This window comes from Galeopterus variegatus, unplaced genomic scaffold (assembly GCF_000696425.1).
Source record: "Galeopterus variegatus unplaced genomic scaffold, G_variegatus-3.0.2 Scaffold1747, whole genome shotgun sequence".
In the NCBI taxonomy this organism is placed as follows: Eukaryota; Metazoa; Chordata; class Mammalia; order Dermoptera; family Cynocephalidae; genus Galeopterus; species Galeopterus variegatus.
This window is the reverse complement of record NW_007727858.1, coordinates 203980-230919: the sequence shown is the minus strand read 5'-3', so window position 1 is coordinate 230919 and position 26940 is coordinate 203980. Positions and strand designations below refer to the sequence as shown.

General features: G+C 36.3%; 2 protein-coding genes across 3 annotated transcripts in view; one reads left to right on the top strand and one right to left on the bottom strand.

Annotated features, from left to right (window-relative positions):
- LOC103595321 (T-cell immunomodulatory protein) overlaps positions 1–18703 on the bottom strand; it is a gene marked incomplete at its 3' end in the record, with an annotated part of 119258 nt that extends 100555 nt beyond the window's left edge. The window contains exons 1-5 of the mRNA XM_008578696.1: positions 18371–18703; positions 16591–16663; positions 12290–12435; positions 10878–10935; positions 9521–9595 (exon numbers count right to left, since the gene is read on the bottom strand). Coding sequence (XP_008576918.1) covers positions 9521–9595; positions 10878–10935; positions 12290–12435; positions 16591–16663; positions 18371–18578 — 560 coding nt within the window. The remainder of the gene's footprint in view (positions 1–9520; positions 9596–10877; positions 10936–12289; positions 12436–16590; positions 16664–18370) is intronic.
- A 188-nt stretch (positions 18704–18891) lies between these two features.
- The window catches only part of PHKB (phosphorylase kinase, beta), a 183133-nt gene continuing 175084 nt past the window's right edge, over positions 18892–26940 (top strand). Inside the window, exons 1-2 of one of the 2 annotated variants that reach the window (XM_008578694.1) lie at positions 18896–18967; positions 21259–21353. In XM_008578694.1, coding sequence (XP_008576916.1) covers positions 21299–21353 — 55 coding nt within the window. In that variant the 5' untranslated portion in view covers positions 18896–18967; positions 21259–21298. Of the gene's footprint in view, positions 18968–21258; positions 21354–26940 lie in introns of both variants that reach the window. The other variant, XM_008578695.1, reaches the window with a different exon arrangement.

Below are 26940 nucleotides of genomic sequence, written 5' to 3'. Positions count from 1 at the left end.
CAATCATAAATATAGATGCACCCCACACTGGAGCACCTAGATATATAAATCAAAAACTCTTAGACCTAAAGAGAGAGATAGATCCCAATATAATCATAGGCGAGGACCTCAACACCCCTCTCTCAGAGGGGTGGACAGAGCATCCAGGTAACAAATTAGAGAAAAACTAGATTACAACTACACTTTAGACAAAATTAGATTTGGCAGACATCTACAGAACATTTCATCCTGCAGCTACAGAATATACATTCTTCTCATCAGCACACAGAACATTCTCCAGGATAGGGCGCATGTTAGATCACAAATCAAGATTCAACAAATTTAAAAAGACTGAAATCGTTTCAAGTATCTTTCCAGACCACAATGGATTAATACTAGGAATCAATAAAAAGTGAAGCTTTGGAAACAGCATAAATACATGAAAATTAAACAACATACTCCTGAATGACCCACGGGTCAAAGAAGAAATTAAACAGGAAATTAAAAATTTTCTTGAAACTAATGAAAATAAAGACATATCATACCAAAACCTGTTGGGTACTGCAAAAGCAATACTAAGACATAAGTTTACTGCAATACAACAAAAGAACAGTGAGACTCCAAATAAACAACCCAATGTCACGCCTCAAAGAACTAGAAAAACAAGAACAATCCAATCCCCAAATTAGTTGATGGAAAGAAGCTCAGAGCACAACTAAATGAAATAGAGACCAAAAATAAATAAATAAATAAAAGATCAATAAAACAAAACGTTGGTTTTCCAAGAAGATAAAATAGATAAACCTCCAGCTAGAATAACTAAAAAAAGGAGAAAGAAGACCCAAGTAATAAAAGTCAGAAATGAAAGAGGAGACATGACGACTGATACCACAGAAATATAAAGAATCATTAGAGATTATTATGAACAAGTATATACCAACAAATTTGAAAACCTGGAGGAAATGAATAAATTTCTAGACACATACAAACTACCAAGACTGAACCAAGAAGAAACAGAAAACCTGAACAGACCGGTAACAACCAATGAGGTTGAGGTGGCAATTAGTAGTCTTCCGATAGAAAAAAGCCAAGGACTGGATGGCTTCACTGCTGAATTCTATCAAACTTTTAAAGAGAAATTAACACCAATCCTTTTAAACCTATTTTTAAAAAATTGAAACAGAGGCCATTCTCCCAGACTCATTCTATGAGGCCAGCATCACCCTAATACCAAAATCAGACAAATATACAACAACAAAAAAGAAAACTGCAGGCTTACTTCCTTGATGAACACAGATGCAAAAATCCTCAACAAGATATTAAGAAACAGAATACAGCAACACATCAAAAAAATTGTACACTATGATCAAGTGGGATTCTTTCCGGGGATGTAAGAATGGTTTGAGTATGCAAGGATGGTTTGAGGATGCAAGGATGGTTCGACATATGCAAATTAATAAATGTGATATACCACATCAACAAAAACCAAGGACAAAAACCATATGATTTCAATACATGCAGTAAAAGTATTTGACAAAATTCAACATCCCTTCACGATACAGACTCTCAGCAAATTAAATATAAAAGGAAAGTATCTCAGCACAATATTAGTCATATATGACAAACCTACCACCAATATCATCCTGAATGGGAAAAATCCCTTAAAAACAAGAACAAGACAGGGATGCCCACTCTCACCACTCCTATTTACCATAGTATTGGAAGTACTAGCCAGAACAATCAGGCAAGGGAAAGAAATAAAGGATATCCAGATTGGAAAAGACAATGTCAAACTGTCCTGTTTGCAGATGACATAACCTCATAACTAGAAAAACCTATTGACTTTACCAAAAAACTTGTAGAGCTGATAAACAATTTCAGTAAAGTTGCAGGATACAAAATCAACACACAAAAGTCAGTAGCATTTTTATAATCTAATAATGAACTAGCAGAAAAATCAAGAAAGCAAGCCGATTTACAGTAATCATCAGAAATACATCAGGAATCAATTTAACCTAGAAGGTGAAAGGTCTCTACAATGAGAACTACAGATCACTGCTGAAAGAAATTAAAGAGGACACAAAAAGAGGGAAAGACTTTCCATGTTCTTGGTCTGGAAGAATTAACATTGTGAAAATGTCCATACTACCCAAAGTGATCTACAGATTCAATGCAATCCCCATCAAAATACCAAAAACATTCTTCACAGAAATAGAAAAACAGTCCTAATATTCATATGGAGCAATAAAAGACCACAAATAGTGAAGGCAATCCTGAAAAAAAATAATGCTGGAGATTATAGTAACAAAAACAGCATGGTACTGGCATAGAAAAAGACACATGGACCAATGGAACAGAATAAAGAACCCAGAAATCAATCCACATACTTACAGCCAGCTGATCTTTGAGAAAGGTGCCAAGAACATACATTGAAGAAAGGACAGCCTCTTCAATAAATGGTGCGAGAAAAACTGGATATCCATGTTAGAAGAATGAAACTAGACCCGTAACTCTCACTATATACCAAAATCAACTCAAAATGGATTAAAGACTTAAATATAAGACCTGAAACTATATAACTCCTAGAAGAAAACATAGGTGAAACATTGCAGGAAGTAGGGCTTTATGAATTTGACCCCCAAATCACAGGCAACAAAAGGAAAAATAAACAAATGGGATTATATCAAACTACAAAGCTTCTGCACAGCAAAAGAAACAACTAACAAACAGAGCGAAAAGACACCTGAGTGGGAGAAAATATTCGCAAACTATGCATCCAGCAAGGGATTAATATCCAAAATATACAAGAAACTCAAACAACTTAACAGTAGAAATACAATTAACCTGAATAAAAAATGGGCAAAGGAGCTGCATAGATATTTCTCGAAGGAATACATACAAATGGCCAACAGGTACACGAGAAAATGCTCAATATCACTAGGCATCTAGGAAATGCAAATCAAAACTACCCTGAGATACCATCTCACCCCAGTTAGACTGGCTATTATCAAAAAGACAGAGAATAACAAATGTGGTAAAGATGTAGAGAAAGGGGAACCCTCCTACACTGTTGGTAGGACTGTAAATTAGTGCAGCCAGTATGGAGGTTTCTCAAACAACTATAGATAGAACTGCCATACAATCTGGCAATCCCACTACTGGTGGGATTCCCATAGAAATGGAAATCATCATGTTGAAGGGATACCTGCACTCCCATGTTTATCTCAGCTCTATTCACAACAGCCAAGAGTTGGAACCAACCTAAATGTCCATCGATGGATGACTGGATAAGAAAAATGTGGTATATATACCCAATGGAATATTATACTGCCATAAAAAAAGAATGAAATTCTGCCATTCATAGCAACATGGATGAGCTTCAAGAAAATTATGTTGAGTGAAATAAGCCAGGCATAGAAAGAGAAATATCTCATGTCTTCTCTCATAAGTGGGAGCTAAAAAATAAATAAATTAAAAAAATAGAAAGCAAGAAAGAAACAAAAATCACAATAATACATTAAACTTTTCAAAAAGAACAGACTAGAGGTGGGAAAGGTGGAGGGGGAAAACGGTTCACAAGAAATTGGTTAAGGGTCACAATGAATGATCATATTTTCTAATAATGAATATACTAATTATCCTGATTTGATCATTACATATTGTGAATGGGTATTGTTATTCAACTCTGTACCCCGCAAATATATATAATCAATTATGTCTTAATAAAAAAACCTATGTGTTTCAAGGAATATTATAAAAAATACTACAAAATTACAGTATATATAGTGTAGGATAGGTTATTAACCAAAAGCAGTCAAGATTAAAATAATGCAATTCTGATAAAATTGATTTATCTATTTTTATAAAATAGGTTATAAAAGCCAGATCATAAAACAACATCCTATTTATTATTAGTTAACTTATAGCAATGCAATGTAATGCAGCAAAATAATTTATGTTACAATTTGTATGATAAATGACGTAATAGTCCTTCAGTAAATGTGTGTGCGCATTGAACTCTGGTCTGGATTTTGGAGTAATTAAATAAAAATAGAGAACAAAAATTAGAAATAATACCATTTCTTTCTCATTTCATCAAACATAGCAAACTTTTCCTGTGACTTTAATAAAAGAGAAAGGTATATACTGCAAAAAATTATTTGGCTCAGAAACCAGCATGTAAATTTATTTTTAATTAATAGGATACAGAAAACAGTAAAGATAAAATTTCATAAGATGGTTGACTTTAAATGGAATTTTCTTGATATGATTTGATAAAATATAATGCTACATTATAGAAAAATGCATGTCCAATATGAAAGAAATTACAAAAATGTTTTAGCCTTAGAGAACATTCCAGTCACACTGAAAACAATCATTGTCATCATCCAAAATTACTTTGGCATGAAAGGTAACTTCTTTCCATTTAATGATGTGTCCTAGGGATAGAGTACTAAGAATAACTGAAAGATCTGCCTTTTGGAATTCGGTGTTTCTTATGGATGCTCTCTTTGCTTGGCTCTCCCAAGGCTCTCTCAACAATAACAATTGATTCTTTCACAATAGTCAAGGGATGAAAGAGGCAAAGTCATTAAAACAAAATGGCTTTCTACTAGGACTCCATTCTAGTACATCTTAATTTAGGCTATCTCTATGTGAACCAAAATGCCTGCTTTTGCAGTTAAGCTTCACATTAAGAGAAATACATATAAGAAATAGAAAGACTAGATGTTCTGTTATTTCGGATATCTGGATTACCCATAAAAGGAGGTTTCCCCTGTGTTTGGTGCATATGGGTTTTTAGTCCCCAGGAAATGCACCATTGGTAAGATTTAAGAAGGGTAAGGAATATATATGAAGGAGAAGAAAGTTACAGTTAAAATAGGTACATTCTCAGACACATCAATTTTAGATAAGAAAAGCTATGAAACCCAAGGATCAAGAAGGTGATTTGCCTAAAATCTTAAGGACTTCTCAGCAATAACATCTTATATTCATAAGAGGAAATATGGAGATTTTTTTCAGCCATATCTGTACTTTGTCTCAATACTCCTACCTCTACAGGGTATGCAACAGTAATATTACACCTAAGAGACATGACTAGCAGCACTGGCTCCTAGGACAGGCAGATACTACAAAAGAGCAGGCAGTGTGAAGAAGCATAAGCCCACAAACGAACCCACACCTCCACTCAGGACTACCATGTAACTCACTCAGGAACTGGATCATAGAACTTAGGCCTTCATACTGTTAAGAATCAAGTATTTATAGGGCATTTCCAACAGCACATAAACTTTTAAAAAATGCAAAATGAATCTAATAAAAGAGGACTTAACCTATATTTTCAGAAATTATAAATGTATAAATGATTCTGATGCATTTTACCCTAAATTGAAATTGTAATATATACTAATCTTATTCAAAGTCTGCTGTATAAATGACTTTTTCTAACTATACCAGTTTTAAAATGAACTCTTTTTCAATACATATGCAAATACTAATGAGATAAAACAAAATGGCTTCCTCTCAAAGGAAGACATAATTCTGATACATGCTAAGAAAAATATGCTGAATTCAAGACACTTTTAAATATTATCAATTATTACCTTTATGATGAAGTGTTACTATCAAATTTATTTGCACAGAAACCATAAAACTATCCTTTTCTCAAAAGGATAATATCTTTCTGAATGTTTACTATAAATACACATGCAAAAATTATTAAGATTTAAATAAAAGCAAGATGACTAAATTTTCAGGGCAATATCTTAAACCATTTACTTAGAAACAAACAAAATTTCATTTAAATATAATACTACCAACTAGCATCCAAAACAAAGCAGTATGATAAATCACCAGAGAATCTTCGGTCATTTAACTGACCCCTCAAAAGCATCTGGTGGGACTCCAGGAATCAAAATTATGGATCCTTAAGAAATTATGTCATGCCACTTCAAATAATCACAGCATATAAAAATTTATGTCATCTGCCAAAAGCTTTTCACTATCTCTGTGGTATAATTTTGAAAAGAAAAAGGCTTGGGTGAGAAACATTGGGATAATAAATCAATTTATCTCCAATAGCAAAGTTTCTTTAGGAAAAGAGAAGAGTTAGAAAACTGATGTAATGTTTCCATGGAAATACAGATAAAAACCTGATTTCTCAAGTTCTAATGGATTCCTTTTAACAACAGCATTAAAAATATAAACGGTATATTGGGTGAGAAGGGAAGGGTAAACCTAAGAAAACATGAATCATTTCAAAGCCACCTTTTTTGGTTAAGATTATGAGTACCAATGCTGATTACAAAGTTAAAAGCTGAGCCTTGAGGATTATTTGGTTTTATTTTCTGTTATACAACTCATCATAATTTTCATATTCTTTCTACTCAATAGATTTAAGTGATACATCATATTATTATTTCATTAAGATAAATATTTATAATATTTTATGAAATGCATCGGCAAACAAATAAAATCAGCAGTAAAAATAAAGGATGATTAATTAAATCAGTCATTGGTTAGAAAGTGAGAATAAGTGAAATGTTAGGTGGAAAATAGGGATTTAGTCCTTCCAGATTGACAATAGCTCACTGTACTTAAATAGTGGATAGAGTTTTTTCTGATAACAGAGGGAAGAAACCTACCACCACAACTAACAGTTAAAAATGGCTACTTTTAGTGCCACTATTATTACATTCAAAATTTTCATGCAATCATTTGTGAAGTAAACAGAGTTTTGGGAAAGTATATATCTGTCACATACTTAACATTAATATCTCCAAGTATACAACTTGGGCCTGGTCCAGAAATGTGTTTGAACTCAATATGTGAGTCATAGAAGATTTGACCAACATGATATGTGGTCTTGATTAAAATTACACACACAAGTGTTTTCACCTCAATACTAAAAACAATATTTTGAATGCTTATGTAACAGCAGTTTCAAATACCCTCCTATAGAAAATGCTCATTAACAATAATCTCCCATCACTGGCAGAAGGTGCTCTAATACTTAATAGCTAGGTATTATTTCTAAGTAATGTGGCACGTTATTACATTATTTCAAGTCATTATAAAGTAAAGTTGAGGTGCAAACTGAAGCCTCACCTTTGACCATTTAACACACTTCAATTATCTCCTGCACCTCAGTAGATTTAGCACCCTTCCTTTCTCTGTCAGATAAACTCCACTACACCAATTACAAGGGTTACTTCTGCGTATCACCACTGTCTGCTTAGACTGAGCATTTGCACCTTTACTCCAGACAAACTGGTTGTGCTAGTTTTAACTGTGGGAAATCTCTGATTTCCATGTCTGTACTGGGCCAAGTATAGGCCTGGGTTTTCCAGCACAATCCTATGGAAGCATTTAGCACTCTAATAAAGACCACTACAAGTTTCCCTTAAAACTAAGGTGCTGGCCAAATGTAATTAAATTTAAGGTGATCTTGGGTATGGTATACCCATAAAGCACAATATTTAAGTTGCAAAACACAGATTTCTTGATAAATCAAGTGAGTTTAGACTTCTTGATAAATAGGATTGGGCTGCCAATCAAGGTCATATGAATAGTCCAAAATGTTGATCCTGATAGCTTTTTCACTTACGTGTCTATGCATGTGTCTATTGTTTATAAAACTGAATATATTTATCTTATTTTAGTAACATATTAATGTTGGCTCCCACAGGAACATGTTCAGCTTTTTGCTGTCTGAATCATGATATTGCTAGGCTACAGTCATCCTAACAATGCTATCGACAGAAATTCTTTTCTGTCAATTTATATAACTTCATTCTTTAAATCGGCATCAGGACAAATAATCTTGGATTCAAATTTGTCACTTAGAGTATGGTTAGCTAGTATTGTTTAATGTGTAACTGAAGTTTAAATGAGACATATCATAAAATTCCAGAGTACTATTCCAGTATATTGGAGTATACAATATAATACATAAATAATGCAAGTAAACATGTGTTTAGGCATAGTAAGTTTTAAAAGCCGTACTTTTTCAAGGAGCATCAGAGAAAAAATCTAATATAGAATTCAGAACAAATAAATAAGTTATGATACTATCACATGACATTCTAAATAGTTTTCTTATAGATTAAATTAAAAACTCCATAAAGATATTAAAAGTTTTACTTTTTGAATTACAAGCTTTAATTTCTAAAAGCCAAACTATATCAAATTAAAGATATTCCAATTATTTCTTTGACCAAAATGGAGATGACCATGAAATAAACCAGGACAGAAGTCATCACCACATTCTCAATCACATCTGCCTTTGAACAGAGGAAAAGAAAGGACACAGTTTCCTGAAGAGTCTCAACTAGCTGTGGTGGGAATGGAGTGGCCTATGTTGTTCACCTCATCCCACCCGTCCTGAGTTCCTCCTAGACATGGCTACAAAAGCAAATCAGAATCTCCATTCAATTTGTGTCTAAAGCAGGACTCTCTTCCAGATATTTTTCAGAGTTTGGGACAAAACAAACAGATTTCTCATTCAAAATTCACAATAATTCTTTCAAAGTTCACTATGACTAGAATCAAAACAGCCATATTCTGTACTGAAAACCTCCAGAAAACAGTGATAAGAAATATGATAGTTTCTCTTCACAAAACCTTAAATTTTGATAATTTATGCATCCATATGCCTATGAATCACATTTTGAAAACTAATCATAAAAACACACTAATTCTACAAAACATAGAGAGAAAATTCATTAGATTGCCATGTAGTTGCAGAAGACAGATTGATAAAGGTGGTTCTCTGCACTTTCCAGAACGTCAGAGGAGTAAATAAATGGGTTCTGTACTGTTGAACTAAATTTTGCCTTATCAGAAACAGAAAAAAACTAAGCAGATTGAAGATATCTTATGAAAAGTATCTTTTCATGATGAATTCTTATGCTAGAAGGACAGTTCTATTTAAAGCTAGAGTAATTATAACCGAGATTTTTGAGTTGCAAGATTTCAGACAGTTTTTCCAAAGGATTGCATGCTTGGATAATGAGAGAGGACTAACACACATACTGCTCAAGGATAAAGTACACACTGAAAAGTTTCAGAGCTTAGAGGAGGAGTGCTTACATTTTTAGGCAATTACTGATTGTTCACTGAACAAATGAAGGAAAGAAGAAACAGAGCTTACCAACTAAAGTCTGGGAGCTAACATGACTAAAGTGGAGGATCCAATCAAGACTGCAACTATCCATCCTATTTAAATTAGATCTTTCCATTTCCAAAAACATCTAATAAACCAACATTTAATCGGGACTTGGAAAGTTTATATCTCTAATTTCCAGGGAAATAAAAGAAATAAGCTGGGTCTATATAGAAAGCAGTTGTAGATCAAATCTGAAAGGTTTAAGAAAGCTTATGTTGACCAAATGACCTTTTAAAAATCTTTAAGAGCAAGGATTTCCAATGAACTATTTTTTTCCCAATGGTTAAAGCACTCCATTCATATAGACACACAGTCCCTGCAGCAGCAACAATACATTCAATTAATTACATGGTTATAATCATATTTACTCACCCTCCTAATAGTATCTGTGGTTGGTTGGACTGATTTGTGATACCAAATATGTCAGGAATTAGATCACCATTGAAGCTGAAAAGAAAACATATAAAATATTAAGCAACTATTAAATTCTCACCTCTAATTAGTTTTAAAAGTTAAAAAAAAAACTTTTGGGAGGTGTGGTAAACATTAGAATGTTCAGCAATATCTAGTTGTGGTCAATAAAATGTCAGCACAAGTGACATGTGTTACTTCCAAGGCACAGTGTTTTTGATTTCTGTTACTGGATCCTCCAGCCCTCTCTAAGCCTGCCATGACAATGAGAAGAACACATGTTTCAGATGGCCCAGCTCAGCTACAAAGACAGAGAGGCCTCTGACAGTCTGACTCTCCAAGAGATGACATAGAGCCGAGCCAATTCCTGACCCAAACTGCACATGTAGTATGAGCAAGAAATAAACTTCTGTTATGAGATTTTGGCAATGTCTATAACTTCTCCATAAGCTAGCCTATTAGTGAGTAATAAAGAGACAGCTCTAATTCCTAGAAACTTATTTCAGAATCATGACCAAAATTTAGATGTGCTTAGGAGCAATAAACTCCCCCCCAAAAATCCCTAGCTGGTATAAAAATTTATACTGGTCATTGAACATCGTAACAAAAATAAAAAAAATTCACAACTACAATAGAAATCAGGCTGAGTACCTTTCAGAAGATTAATCCTTGGATTTATAGTTCAGACTTCTATTGGCCACTGACCTATTGCTGTATGACTATGATTTTAATAACTGTAAGAAAGGCAGTAATGGTAAAAAAAAAAAATATGGCCATACTTTGCTTTAGTTCCAAGAATGATTTCTACCTCATTACCAAAATCCCCTACCAGAAATTTGGATTTAATTATCCTGTTATAGGAGTGTATTTTGAGGAAATAAATGAGAACACAAAACAACAGTTATAACAAGGACAAAAATTTCTCCTTAATATAAAAATCTTTCTAAATTTCTTAAGGAAACACTGTATCTTTCATATTCGTCAATCAAGCATAACAGTTTTACTCAAAAACAGCTGTTTAAATTCTCTGAGTAACGACATGGCTAACATGACAAAGGTCCATAATGAACACATTCTAAGCTAGTGAAGCAAAAAGACAAATTTCTTCCTTTTCATAACATGATGAATTTCATTTTTCTCTTTCCTCTATCATGGCAAATAAATATCATGTAATCAAGAGACTAGGCCCCTATCAGCTTTAAGGGAGAGTGAATTTAGTGTCAATTTGAGTACTACTAACAAAGTAGTTTCCTATGTGAAAGATTTTATTATGTGTTTAAGTTTAAAATCATTCCAAAGGAAGCAAGCACATACTTACTCCATAATTAGTGGTTCATCTTGAAAAGTCCTATTGAGTATTGTCATATTGTTAGGATCTGTAAAAAGAGAATATATATAAATTATCAGGCATTTTCTGTTACTTTTGATATCTTCACTTAGGGAAAATATTCTTTTATTCTTTTCAAGATTCATCTCTAATTTATTCCAACTATTATCATTAATGAGACATTATAAATCTAATTTAAAAGGACATGAAACTTATAAAGATAAAATATTGGGAGAGTTCATTCTACAGTGAAGACCAGTATTATAGTAACTTCCTTCTGAGGCACCCACCTAAAAATCTCTTAGCTGAGTTCTCTATACAATTTAGCATGAGAGAGCAGTTGACGATTAACAAAGTTTTGGGGAAAAGCCAATACATGCACAACTACCTTACTCTGAAATGTCCATGCTTATATACATACAGTGCTTTGTAAATGGTACTCCTTCTTTAAATTCTTATCGACTGAATGAATATAAAATATTGAGATTACAGCTCATAATGCTAAACGTGACAGAAACACAACTCCATTTGTCTCCCTTGAAATCTGGCTCCATGGACAAAGTTATCTATTTAGGTATAATTAATTGGCTTTTCAGATAAGACTTGAAGGGTTGTGAGTGAATATGGCAGACTTACTCTCAACATCTACTTCAACTCTTTTTGTGCTTTCCTGGACTGGGGAGACTAGAAACCAAAAACAGCATTTCCCACATATCCTTGCATCTGACATGCTAAATAAAAGTTAAGCCTTGCCAATCAGAAACACTGTGGGGTTTTTTTTTTTTTTTTTTTGGTGGCTGGCCAGTACCAGAACTGAACCCGTGGCCTTGGGGTTATAAGGCTGCACTCTAACCAACTTGAGCTAACTTGTCAGCCCAGAAACACTGTGAGTTTTAAAGGCATGAATGAGGCAAAAGCTGTGCTTCTGCTATTTCTACCTCGATGTCTGCTCACTGAATTTGGGAATATCAAGAGGCCTGGTGCAACATCCATTCTGCTGGTGAGAATCATAGCAGGCACAGCGTCATTCTGGCAGCTGCTATACAACTGGCCACTTCTGATAGTTAAATGAGGTAGTAGCTTCCTTGATGGTACTTGGGATTTTGTTCCTGAAAGCTCAATCTAGAGTTTGTTTTTCAGCCATCTCAATAAATCTGGAAACCTTTAAAACACTGTAATAAATCTCTCTCTTTAAGCTAGCAAGAGCGGATTTTGTTCTCTCGAACTGACCCCAGACTGGTCCGGGTTGAAAAAGAAAAATCAGAAAATAAACTTTAAAAATTTTTTTTACAATTACTGACATCCAAGTACAGCATTTTGGAACTGATCCCAGAACAATATTTTTGGTACATATACCTTTCTTATCCAATGACAAATATTAAAAACTCTTAAAATAAATTCACCTAATGTTTGATTTTGTCCCCAGAAGATAACAGCTCCTAATTCATTGTTGGCATGATTTTTTGGAAAATATGTCAGAAGGACATCCATTTGTGAATCCCCATCATAATCCCCAGGCACCACACTTGTTATCAATGCACTGTGATTCCTAAAAGAAGCAAGCATTTAAAAATATTCAAACAAGTTATTAGAAAAGAACATCTCTATATTTCTAGCATACAAAAATATTTTCAATTTAAAATTTTACAGAACCAATTAATCTCATTTTCTTCTTTAATTATTTTATCATCCCTCATGTATGTAAACCTCTTTGGTCTACAAAAGAGTTCAGAATGAATGCAGTGTAGTCTTAAGAAACAATATAAATCTAAAATAGATCAAAGGAAAACTTGTTTATGTTCCAGCATTGACTAACACTGTCTTTTTATTTAGTTCCTTTATCAAGGACACCAAGACACTTGAATGGTGTTTATAACAAATGGAGGCTCATAATTAATTGCTAAAGCAGCAAAAAGTATCCCTGTGATTTTATCAATTAAAAGATATTTTTTATGAAGTATTTAATTTGGATTTTAATGTAGATTTAAAATTTCCAGTGAAAATTAAACAATCATTTTATTTCTGAAAGGTAGTCAACATTCACAGTAGGAAATACGTTTTTATCAAACCTGGCAACATATTATCCAAACATATATATCTAATTTTATATATTTGATAATAAAATAAATCTCAAATTATATTAACCTTGAAAATTTAACATCCTGGAGTCTTGTCATAATTGTCTGAGTGACCCAATCAAAAACACTGGCCTTAAATTCAATTTATATATATATATATATTTTTTTTTTGTCTTTTTCCGTGTCCGGCAACGGATCGCAACCCTCAGTGTTGCCCCCGTACCGGACCGGGGACCGGCAACGGGATCGCAACCCTCGGTGTTGCTCCCGTGCCTCGCTCAGCCAGTGAGTGGGAACCGGTCCGTATGTGGGATCCGAACCCTCGGGCGGGAGCGCTGCTGCGCTTCCCAAGCGGCGCACTATCCAGTGCGCCACTGGGCCGGCCCCTAAATTCAATTTATATTTAATTCTACTTAGAGCAAATAGCAAAACAGCAAATTTCCAATTAGGCTATAGATAACTATTTTCTAAATGCATCAGTGATAGTCCCTTTTCCCTCTCACTCAGCAAGGCAAGAACCAAGTGGTTTATTTCTGGAAAGACTCAGGCATTAAAGACTTAAGTTACAGAAAAGGATAAAATTTTGGCCTTCTGCTAAAAACAGGGAGTTAATGGAAAGTCTACAAAAGGAATGGTTTGACCCTTGCCCCAGCTCTACCTACCATATTCCTAGAATCGGCCAGTCAGGAGTATACACACAGGGCAAGAAAGAGTAGAGAAGTCCTACTAGGCAAAGCATTTCCGATTAGCTCTTTAGTGCCTTACTCATAAATATGAATAGATAACTGTCTTTTGAAGAAAAATGAATATTAAAGAGAGCTAAAACAAATAGTAATAAAAAACCTGAAGAAATCAGAGCTAATGAAGTGAACCAAAGAAAATTTCAAAATTACACTTGAGACAGAAGAAGAAAGTGCGTCAATAAAAAAAAATAGCATGCTAAGAGAAAACAAAAGTAAGAGAACAAAGAAAACCTTGGAAATTAAAAATATAACAGCTAACATAAAAAATTAATTGAAGGCTAAGAAGAGAAAGTTGAGAAAACTCCTGGAAAGTAAAAAAACCCAGAACAACAACAACGAAAAAACAACCAGATAAGACAAAGGAATAAAAGATGGACCCAGGCAGACCAATAACCAACTGATAGAAATTACTGAAAGAAAGAATGACAAAAATTATCAAAGAAATAATATAAGAATATTTCAAAAAGCCTCCACTGAGGCTTCCAGTTTGAAAGGGCCACCTAATCCCTTGCATAATAAAAGAAAAATAATCTACACCAAAGCACATCACCATAAAATCAGAGCAAAAGGGATAAAGAAAAGATTTTAATAGCTTCCAAAATCAAAAATAAAACAAGTTACACTGGAAGGATTAGGAGAAAAAATAGGATCGGATTTTAAAACAGCAACCCATGAAGCTAGAAGACATTAAGTCAACTACAATGTAAAGAGTGAGCAGAAAAAGTTTTTGGATGTGCAAGGACCTAACATGCATCTTTTCTCAGGAGCTTCCTGAGGGACACACTTCATTGAAGTAAATGAGAAGTGAAGACAAAAATGGCACAAGATCCAAGAAATAGGGATTGAACAGAGAACAGCAAAAGGGAAGTCCCCAAATAATATGTCTGTAGAAGGCCTAGAGAATGAATCCAGATTGGACAGGAGTGGAGAGTACCCAATGGCAAAAATAAAAATGCATGATGATCATATGGCCAATAGAACGAGACATCTGCAAAGAAATTAAGGATATGTACACAGAAAACTACATACAGTATTTTGAAAAAAAAACTCATTTACTCCAGGTGAGGAAAACTGTACAAGAAATAAAATAATGTACAATACAGGCTCTGAAGTCCATAAAAACTACAAGGTTAAAATATAAACAACAATTACTAATTTAACTAAAAATTATGATATAAGTGTATTGGGACAATAGAGATAATTAAAGATGCTAAATATTAATCTATGCTAACAAAAAAAATCAAGAGATAAAGATTAAAAATGATAATTCAAGAAATTACAGTATAAAAATTTATTTTAAAATATGAAAATAAACATCAGAAGAAATAGCTAAAAGTTTTAAAAGTGGTTGCATCTGAGAGGAACAGAAACGTAGGGGAGAAAAAGGGTAAAGAATAGTTATTTTTACTTTGAAAAATATTCTAAATTAAAATACAAAAAGAGTTCCTAAATTTTAAAAGAATATAAAACAATTAACATTACATTAATCAAAGAAAAAGACATTAATTCAGATTTTTGTTTCAACTCAGCAGAGCTTAAGCCTGTTATATCCTACAAATTTCCTTAACTTCTAATCTTTCAAGAAAAATCACTTCTAGGCAGTTAGTTCATTTCTTATAGATAATATTTATCACCTTCTATTCCTTCCCCACTCCAACCATGCTGACATCCAGTATCCAGAAACATTTCTCAAAGGGCGTAAGTTCCTATTTATCCATTTATAACTTTCCTCTCTATGTTCTCAAGGCCAAATTTTTTTTTCTACGTGTATTTGATTTTACATTAAATATTGTAGAGTCTGAGCACTAATTAGTCCACAGAGGAACTTTTTAAAAAGTTTCCTAAGTAGTCTCTGTTCATCTACATACCAATTCATCCTGTACATGGTTAACAAGTAAATCAATTTAAAATACTGTTTTCATCATCTCTCCTTTGCACAAGGACCTGTAATTATTCCCCTCTTCTCATGGGACTGAGTTTTAACTCTTTCTGGTAGTTATTATGGTTCTTAGTCTGCCCTGATTTCATCTGCCTAGTTAATAACTTTCCAAAGTGTACCCTCCTCTACCTCTGTCAGGCAAATCTTTCCACCCCTTCTTCATAACATGGTGCTTTATTGGCTCTCTTCTAAATGCTGTGTTCCCAAACTTGAGCACTCTCTCTTAAACTTTACTCATACTAAGGCCAAACTCAACTTCCATGACTCTCTGGAAGCTGCCACTTTGGCCTGCACTGACCCATCTCTTCCTCCTTGAATTCAAAACAGCAAACAATCCTTGCTTGTTGTAGTTTCAAAATTGTGTTGGTTCATTATCATTGGAGGTCACTGTTTCATGCAACGCCAACCATACAAAAGAAAAATAAGAACTATTATTTGAACATTGAAAAAATTCAGATAGTTTCAACCCCCTGATTTGAATCCCTTCAAAATCAACCTTAAAAACTCCACCATCTATATTAGTCAATAAACAAAAAAATTAGAAGTCATTGATCTTTTTCCCACTGCAAACTAGGCTCCTCTTCTCCCACACACACCACATGGTTGACACCATGAGTCTCTTGTGAGTGACCTGTTCTCACAGACACACGCAGAGTGAAGGACAATTCCCAACACATGCAAGAAAGCACACTGCAAGGAAATGAAAAGTGTTTATATAGGAACAAACCTGAATCTACTCAAATTTACTAATTTTTCTAGAAGTAAGTCATCTTTAAACTCTGGTACTCTAAGAAATTATTTGCTACTTATATCTTATATCTAGTGGTTTTGTATCACACCACTATAGGTTAAAGTAAGACTGATTTCAAAGACAATCTAACCATCTATTGCATATACATTATTACACTAAGTACTAATAGAGAAACAAACACATTTGTACTTACTTCAAGGATACCTTTACTTTGGGTTTAAAATAGGGTGCACTCTGGTCTGCCAAAAAGACGATTAAATCATTTCCTAAAAGAAGCAAATAAATGATATTGGAAAAATATTTCCTGGTAAGACATCCAATCAGTAATTACAAGAAGCTTTCTGGGCACTGTTCTCAACAAAAAAACTTTTTTATTCTATTCCAGTACATCTGCCCTCTCAAGGATAATCCTACTAGTCTATTGGAGATGCCTAACAATATATCACACGTTCAATGTTGAAAGCAGCAGAGAAACAGTAAGGATGAACATGGAAAATGTAGCCAATCAAGATGAACTCAAGCCAGTGGAATCTGCCAGCAGTCAAACTGTTTGACTCAAAAGAAACATATAAAGAACATGCCTTATAATTATACTATATGTCAAGACTTGTCTTCCCTGAACCTACCAATGCTGCCCCTTATAAGGCTGTTTACTTCATCACGCATAAGTATGGCACCAAGGACATAGGAACTCCCATTGTAGGTATCTGACAACAAGGACATGATTAAGCATGTAAGCAGAAAAAGCTGAATCCTCCAAGCCCCTCTTCCTATGGCTACTATGGTATCATCCCCCAGGTTGATGCATTCTCCGAGCTTAATTAGCACTCACTGTGACAGACTTTTGAAATTGTTTAATCAAATACAGGCCATCTTTAAAGTCAAATAGTTTCTGCATCCAGTTTGGAGGGAGTAGACACAGGTTTGGCAGTATGTGCCCTTCTTGAAATACAGGGAGTCATTCAAAGATAGGGAGACTATCTAGGATGCACAAGAGGCTCTGGGGTCCTAGCAAGGGCCCCAAAAAGTCTGGGTCAGGATCTTGTCAGTCAAGCTCTATGCCAGCTTTTCACTTCCTTCCTTCATGGCCTTGACCTTTACACAGCACCTGCTTCTGTGGGTACTCAAGAATGTTAAAACCCCTTAATAACCCATTATTAGCATCAAGATTTACAAGTTAGTTTAGTGATGGTTGAAACAAAGAACTTCCAAGAACCACAAGTTAGCAAAGAAAGCAGATATTTGGAAGACTAGGGCAGTGGCCAAGGTGAGGAATGGCCAGGTGTACACACACACACACACACACACACACAAAACAGGAGGGAAAAGAGTCTGTAGTTTGAGGATGCTTCCCTAAGGATGCATTGGGTTTGCCAGCGGTCCCTGCAAAATGCTTGTGTGAGCTGTGTAGTGTTTAGGACCTTGAGAGGGCACAGTAGTTTCAAGAAAGCTGGGACCCTGACAAAGGGAGGGGCGGGTGAATTAAGTAAGTGAGGAGGCTGAGAGAAGTCTCCTATGATAAGAAACTGTCAAGTTGCATCTTTACCTGCTCATCAAAGGGGAAGAAAGATTGAAGTGAAGCAGAGGGGAACGAAGGGCCTTGGGAACGAACGTAGGTGGCAAGCTACAAGGACTCCTGGGAATTAGGAAGGCTTTAGAAAGCGGATGATACCATGGGGGAGGAGAAGGTGCGTGGGTAAGGCCGCGGGCTTCTCCAGAAAAAAACAACTGGGCTGTACTCACGGCTTTTGGGGGTGGGTCAAATTGTGGGGTGGGCGGGTCAGGACCCGAGGTTGGAAAAAATAGAAGAAAAAGGCAAGCTGTCAGGAATGCTGGAGATAAAGGGAGGGCCCCAGGGCTGGGAGAGAAGGGACGGGAAATGCAGGAGGACTGGCCATCGGGGTAAGGGGTGTGGGGAACAATGGGAGGGGCACACGGACAGCGGACAGAGGGAGGGCCCGGCAAGCACTGACTTTCCCGCAGCACGAAGAGGTCCGTCTGCTTGTCGGAGTTGAGGTCCCCGAAGGCCGCCAGGGTGCCCCAGGCCTCAGCCCCAAAGAGCTCGGCCGTGACGTTGTGCAGCGCCCGGGCCGGGACCGGCCCGACTCCCAGCAGCGCGAGCCCCACAAGGAGCAGCGCCAGTAGCGCCCAGGAGCTAGGCAGCCGGCCCGCCGCCGCCATGGCAGCCCCTCGGCCCCCGCCCGCCGGCCCAGCGCCGCGCTTGACGGCAACCGCAAAGCACCGCGCCACCGGCCGAGAGAAAAAGCGCTCAGCCCCGAGGTGCCTACGAGCTGGCACCGGCTGCTCTCTTACTCTCCCCCGGGGCCGCCCCTCTGACGCTAGCTAGGAAGTCAGTGGAATTAAGGTGAAGCTCGCCCCTGCGCTCACTTCCGGCCGGCGCGCCTCCCGACAGTGTCGCGCGGGGAGGCGGGGCCGGGCGGGCCATGCTGACAGGCGGCACTGGAGGCGGTGGCCAAGCCGGCGGCCGAGCGCGATGGCGGGGGCAGCGGGGCTCATGGCCGAAGTGAGCTGGAAGGTTTTGGAACGGAGAGCCCGGGCCAAGCGCTCAGGTTTGGCTGACTGGCGCGCCGTCTTCTACCCCCTCACTTTGGGTGGTGCTTCCTCTCAACCACCTTGGGCGGGAGGCAGTTGAGAGTCCAGGGAATGAACCTGTGCCCCGCGTGTCCCGTTAGAAAGCAGGCGGCAGTCCCGTCCGTGCTCCTGATGTCGCTTCCTTTCCCACCTGTAAAAATTAGGTGGCTGTCCTAACTGTACTCCGTGTGTATCTCCCCTCAGAAAGTACGCTGCGGTCCCGATTTAGCTCGGAGTCTTCCGCCTTAGAAATCAGGCGGCAACGCATTCTTGGGGAAGGGAGTGTGTTTTTATGTGTGCACTTCCGCACAAGTCAGGTAGCTTCGTTCTTAGTTATGACTACCATCTGGCCCTATTTCAAATACCCCTTTTACATTTTCCACTAGTTCTAAGCCCAATCTGTTATCCGTGTGGCAGAAATTGAGGTTAGATAGGGCCTCGAGTCGCGCAGTGGGTACACGTTGAGCATAGTTAGGGCTCTGAAGGAAGTGGATCCCTTCCCTAGGCAATTGGCCCCAGATCGCATAGTTTTCAGTTGTGGCGCCCAAGGCCGCAGAGGTCAGAGGACGCTGTGCAGGCAGTTGTAACAGTTCAAGTGTCCTGAACTGACTTGTTCAAATTGCAGAGTCACGACTTTAAAGTTAGCTCTTGTAGGAGGTGTCGGTGATGGGCCATAATAATCTAATACATTGTATATTGACAAAATAAAAATTTAACGAAAAGAAAAAAAAGTAGAATAAACATTAGATTTCAAAACTAAAAATAAATAAATAAATAAATAAATAAAGTTAGCTCTTGTGGCTAACTTCTCCGAGAGCTTGAAGTGAAACTTCCCTTACTCCTGGCTCACTGGAATATTTGAGCAAAAAGTGTGCCCATAGACAGGAAAGGTGGTGGAATGACAAGTCTTAACTTAGAACCTTCCCTTTTAAAGGACTGACAACTGTATGTCATTATTGGGGGATGTGAAAGTCATTGCCTAGGAAAATTAACTCTATTCGCATTGATATTAAGAGGGTTTTTTTCCCCCTCAGCTAATGTGTCCCCATTATGTTTTGGGCCTTTCCCATTTATGAAGTTCTTTGTTATCTGTTTTGCACTTCTTTTTTTTTTTTTAATTTGGAGAAAGTATCTAATGTTGTAAGTCGTAACACCCAATCTTTGTTGACAATTTTATTGTTTTTAAACTTTAAAAAATGTTCTGCACTTATTTACTTCAGGTTATAGTAAAAACACCACCTACAAAGTATGAAAATTTTTCAAAAAGTGACTCTTAGTACATTTTACAGCCAATACACTTACTTGGAATGGTCACATGAAGTTTTGTTTAACGCTTTTAAAAAAAATTTTGTGTCATTTAATAATGTTGAGTTGGCTACTAACAATGTGGCTATCTAGGCTATAAAAAGTGTTATTGAATTGTTGATGTCTAGACAAAGAGTAACCAGAGTTTTCTTACAGGGAACTGAGCACTGCCCCCAACATATATTTTTGCTGCATTTCTCTTTTTCCTTTCAAAAGCACGTAGAGTTTTCTTCTCCAATCTTTACTTGTTTCTTCTGAAATGCATGTCTTAACAGTAAGCTTTGAAAACCTTTTCTTTTCTTAACTGAAAAAAATTTCAAGTTTTATTTAGCTGTTGTTGAATGCAGTCACTTAAATCCAGCTTTATGTGCAAAGTAGTTAAGTGAATAGTATCAATGTTGGGTGTTCCTATATGTTTACATCATAGTAGTAAAAAAAGATACCAGTTGAACTCATTCCTCCAAATTAAAAGTTATTGAGGTTTCAGATTCTTCTGATAACTCTGTGAAGTATAGATGTTAAAGTTTCTCCAGTGAATCATTTACCTCCTGTGTTATTAAAAACAATCAACTTGATTCTGTTTGTTACTTTTAGAAGAATGTATAAACAGCTTTGTTTGAAACTTAAACTAAATTGATTCTGGTATAGACTCCTCTGCAGAATTCTGAGCATTGTTACATAGTAGCATAATGACTTCACTGCACAATAAAGGAATGCTATTCTTATGTAATGTTTAATAAATGGATATTATGTATTTGCTGCCTGACCCATATAAGCAAATGTAATTTATCGAAGCAAAGAAAATCAAATTTTCAAGTCATAAAATAGAAAATAAAATTATAATGATCCTTAATTATTGCTTTTGTTGTGCACTGCATCATGTTAATAACTGCTCGCATTGCTTTCAATTAATTTAATGCTGATTGCTTCTAACCTTCACTAAACACTTTTAAAATTGCTGTAGTTTAGCCTACGACGCTTATGATTAGAGTCAACAATTTGAAATGGCCAGCTCACCTGATGCAGTCGTCTCCTCTCCACGTGCTTTCTTGAGGTCTGGTAAGTGTGTAGACCCTTAAAGGGTCACTTGGTAATTTTAAATACCTTTGTTTCTGGAGGTTGATGTCATCATAAGGTATTATTTTGATTTTATTTACTCTTCGGTCAGCCCAAGCCTGGGCACCATTTCTGCTAGTATTAGGCCCAGGTTTGTATTGTATTTTGAATGTAGCCTGCTGTGTTTTTTTGTGGTGTGGGGCATGAGAAAGGCAGAGAGGAGCTCCTGCCCTGACACTTAGAAGCTCTTTGACCTCGGGCAGTTTCTTAGTGTTTGGGAGCCTCAGTTGTAAAATGGGTATGTAAAGTAGCTTCTTAAAAATGATTTTTCTCTTCCTGCATAGTGGAAGTAACTTTTTTTTTTTTTCTTTTTTGTCTTTTTTCGTGACCGGCAACGGATCGCAACCCTCAGTGTTGCGCCCGTACCGGACCGGGACCAGCAACGGGATCGCAACCCTTGGTGTTGCACGCGCATCTTGCTCAGCCAGTGAGCGGCCGGTCTGTATGTGGGATCCGAACCCTCGGCGGGAGCGCTGCCGCGCTCCCAAGCGGCGCACTGTAGCAGTGCGCCACTGGGCCGGCCCAGGAAGTAACTTTTATAAATTAGAAATTTTTGGCCAATGTCCCAATTACCTACTCTTCATCAACTCCCTTTGAAGTAGGTATTATCATGTGCATTTTCATAGACAGGAAGCAACTTGCCCCAGGTCCTGAGATGATTGTGTTTCAAGGACACACATGTGCTTTGTGCCATGGCTTCTAGGTTTAAGGGCTGGAGGAGACCTTGGCACAGTGGTTCTTAGACTGTTGTGTTGATGTACCCCTTTGAGAGCTAGATGAAAACTGTGGAATTGCTCCCCAGATGAGTGAACAAGATCTTGAAAACAATTTTAGGGTGGTTCATGGACCCAGAAATGACCATGTATGGATTCCTTTCAGGAACCCAGGGCTTTGGATGTATTCAGTCTCATTTACAGAAGAAGCAGCAGGTTTTAAGTGGCGGCATAGCTGAAATGAAGTCTTTAGGGCTCTTTTCTATAGGTTGTGACTACCTTGGGCCATTTAATACCTGTTATATGTCAGAAAGACTGGGAAAGCCTGTTGGTAAGAGGCTGCTTTGTGTTTAATATGTCTTAAGCAGAATATTCAAGTTTCAGGACTCATTAACAGGGAAATGTGAGATGAAACACCCTCCCACCCCCACCCGCACCCCCATCAATAGTGAGAGTGAAAACTCTTTCTTTTTGGCTTCATGGTAACCCATTCAGAAGTAGTCTCCTCCTATTCCCCTCCTTCATTTCCATTTAAATTTGAAGTCCTGTTTTGAAAGACAGAGGAGGAAAATCTTGAAGAAATGAAATAGGAAACAGCTTAAGGAAAAATCCATCAAACAGGAGAAAACAAAACTTATACTTAAAGGAACAAAAATGATCCCTGCCTTTAGTTGTCATCTGCTAACAATAAATATTATATGTAGCAATGCCAATTGGTTTCTGATCTTATCTTTGAACTCAAAGAACAAGAGGACATACATCTCTGGGCTACATTATTTTTAAGTACCAGGCTGTTTTCCATCTTGGCTTTCCTACTAATTGTTTGTTGGGTTTTCAGCACTAGCGTAGTTATTCAGTAGTAATGGGGTAATAGAATGCTAAAGATATGCTTTTATGCATCAATAGCCCTGAAAATTCCAATATCTGTGCTTTAACATTACATAGAATATTTGAAGACATATACAAGAAGCTTTTTATAATCCATTTTAAAAAGTGATTATTTATAAATTACTTTTTTCGGGGGTTTCTCTAACCAAAATTTAGTAAGACTATAATGAAAGACTTAAAACTTATCTGTTAAATAATAAATACTCTAAGTGATTTGCATTTATAATTTATTTACTAATTTAGAAATACTGCATTCATGTTGGAAATGATTTGCTTTCCCTTTATTGTAGTGCCTTGAACTGTCATTGTAGGAGAGTGTTTTATTGCATGTTTTCATTTAATGATAATTTTAAAGCATGTGCTATGTTTCACAGCTGAGCTTTTGACTGGTACTTCTGACTAGAAACTATCCAGTATTGCCAAAAATGAAAGCAAGCATCTTGATTTTGGAAGATTAGTTTTCAACATACCTGGATTGTTTTGTGTATTTTAACCCTACTTATTCCTCTTGGTATATTTCTGCTTTCCATTTTTTCTTTGTTTCTGCTCTTTACTGAATTTAGTGTGAGTCCTGCATTTCCGTGTGTGTACTTGAGTTGTGCTCTGACTACTAATGTGTCAGTGTGTGCTGTGGTTGAATGTAATTTGTTTTGATTGTTTAAATCAAAAGAGAGATCTAGATATCCAGATTTTTCTTTAAAGAACCCTGGAGTAATATGTATAAGACAATGCATTTATAAAGAAATTCAACAACCAAAATAAATAATTATTAAATAATTAATAAATGAATATTTAAAGAGGGAATATAGCATCCAGTACCTTAGATTGCTTCCATTTCTCATGTGGCCACTACAGTTACACAGTATATTAGATTAGAAGAGTTGGTCCTCTGTAGCAATCACCTTGTCATTAAAGTTCAATTATTTGGAGTAATGGGTATAACATATGAAGGTACTTCACAAAGTTTCTATTATTTTTTAATTCTATTTTTCCATAAAATTTTTGAAATACCCTCATATTGTAATGAGGTAGGAAATGGCTTAGCATTTTGCTTTTATTCTTAAATGACAAGATAATTTAAGAATTTTTTTCCTTAAAATGATTCATCAGCTTATCTCTGTCTTGGCTCCCTAAGTTTATCGGCATCTGATAAGTGGGTTTCTCAACAAGTGGCCTGAGTTTTTCCCTTTACTTATTTCTTTTTAAGTTCTTTGATTCATTTTCTTTTCTTTTAATTTGATTTGATGGGTATATCAGTATCTGATAAAGTTTTGTTTATAGTCTGGGCAAAACTCAACTTTTATTTTACATGTCTGACACTATTCATTTTAGACGTTTATATGGCAGCCTGTTTTTAGCCTAATTTAACAGCTAACTAATCAAAAAGGTTCTTGTGGCTTGAAGAGACCATAGGCCTGAGGCTCCTGGATTCCTGTGAGTTGTGGCCCTCTTTAGGAGCCTAATGAAAGAGTATACATTGTGTTCAGTTATACCTGTATCTAATCCTGGCTCTGTTGTTTACTACCTATTTGATCTCAGCTGGTTACTTTACATCTTTTTGAGACTTGTTTCCTTCTCTGTAAAAATTAGGGTAATAAAACCTACCTGGAAAGATTATTGTCAGGACTAAACAAGATGTTATATGCAAGCCACTTGATATTTAGTAGCTACTCAATAAATTTTAATTGTTATCTTTCCTAAAAATGTGTCTTTTACAATATTGCTGATGTATATTGAAGAGTAACAGATATGGTTGCTTATCTCATTCTCTCATTTTGATATCTAACCTCAGAGTAGCCATTTGATTAAGAAAACCTGTCATGCTAAAATACTATTAACTTGAATCAGATTACCCAGAATCTAATAATAGAGCTGTGTTATCTAATGGTCAGTTTCATTTTATAATTTAGCTTTCATTTTACTCTAAATCCATATCATTTTTGTCAATAATCACTATAGCTGTAAAGAAATTGTTTTTGACAGTTTCCATGGAAACTCCTATTAGGGAGCAGGTAGAGCAGTTGTTATTTTATGTATAGTTAGAGGATACTTTTTTCTTACATTGGATATGCAGAGGGCTCCCTTCATGTAGGATGGAATTTTGAGAAGCATGTGCAGATTGCATCCTGCTGGGAGCTCTGATCTGTTCTTCCTATGTCCTGCCCTGTAATTATATAAGATTTTGGAAAATCTGATATAACTTAACTTTTATGGTATAAATCTCATTGACCTGTAAGCTTATTCTCTTTCTGTGTCATTATGCTCAGCAAAGATGATACTTCAGATTTCATAAGTGAAATTGTTTCATGAAGAGCATAGCACCTTGTCTGACTGCTTTAGATTGTTACAAATATTGACGTTGTACATTCTAAGAACTATTCTCTTCTTGCTGTTTTATCTTCAATCTTCTCTTGTACTCAGAGAAAGAGTAAGTGGAGCTTTCCTGAATTCCTGATTCTGATCCAGGTACCTACTGGGAATTTCCAGATGGGTATATGATGGGCATTTTAAATATAACCTGGCCAAAACAGGATTCTTATTTTCTACTCCTATTACTGTTCCTAACGTGTTCCTCCTTAAAATATTCTCCATCTCAGTAAATTAAACCATTATTCTTCCAGCTACTCAAGCTAGAAATACAGGGGTTATTCCTCTCTTTTCTTCACTCATCTTACTCAGTTCATCTGTAAATCCTTTCTACTTCATCTCTAAAATGTATACCAAATCTGTTTTTCTCCCATTGTATTCCCACGTCCATAGTCTAAGCCACTTGCATTTCTGATCCAGACTACTGAAATATCCTGATTTCTTCTCTCTACTACAATCTGTTCTCTACCCTGCAGTGAGAGGATCTTTTAAAAATATATGTCAGCTCATGTCACTTTCCTGCTTAAGATCCTCCCATTGGATCCTTCATTACCTTAGCATAAAATCCACAGTCCCTTCCCTTGGGTGACAGAGCACTGAGTGACCTGGCCCATGCCTGCCTTGTTGGCCTCCTCATGGAATGCCCCTCTCTTCCACTGCTCTTCAGCCATGCTGGCTTGGTTTGGGTTCCTATGGCACAATCTCGTTTGCACTTTATGCTCTCTGTGGTAGCTATTTCCTCTGCCTGGAGGCTCTCTATAATGTTATTTGGGTAGCTTGTTTCTCTAGTTGTTTTTTAGGTTCTCATCTTAAACTTAGCCTCCTTAGAAAGGCCTTTTTCTGCCCACCCAATATAAGTGGCCCCCAGACACATCACTCTTAATTTTAATTCTCTGCAGTATACTTCTCGCTATTTGATATTATTTTCTTTGTTAGCTCTCCTGTCCATCTCCATCCATTAGAATATAAGCCATATTGAAGCAGAGACTTAATCTGCTTTGTTCACTGCTGAACCCCTAGATCCCAGAAGAGTGCCTGGAACATAATAAATCTTCAGTAAATCATATTGCTTAGAAAATCCTATTATTTACCATACCTGAGTCCTTCCTGTCCCTTTTGAGAAACAGTGTCATAATGTGGTTAGTATATAAACTTTAGATTCATATAACTAGTCTTAAATACAAGTACCGTTACAAACTATGTGAACTGCTTTTGCACCTAATGTTCCTCATTATACAGTGGAGATAACAGTCTATTCCTTATAAGTTCTTTTGTGAAGATGAAATAATGTCTATGAAGTAAATAGTAGTGGTAGTAGTAGTACTAATAATAGCAATAATGATTATCATATTAATGATGACAGTAGTGACAAGCAGCTAATCTTTATTGAGTATGTGACAAGTAGTGTTCTAAGTGCTTTATGTGTAGATCTTACAATAATCCTATGGTGTAAGTATGACTACTATCCTCTTTTGAAAAAATCAAAACGCAAAGAGGTAAAGTAATTTACTTTAAAAGTCACTCAGACAATGAATAACAGAGCTAGGATACAAACTCTGGCA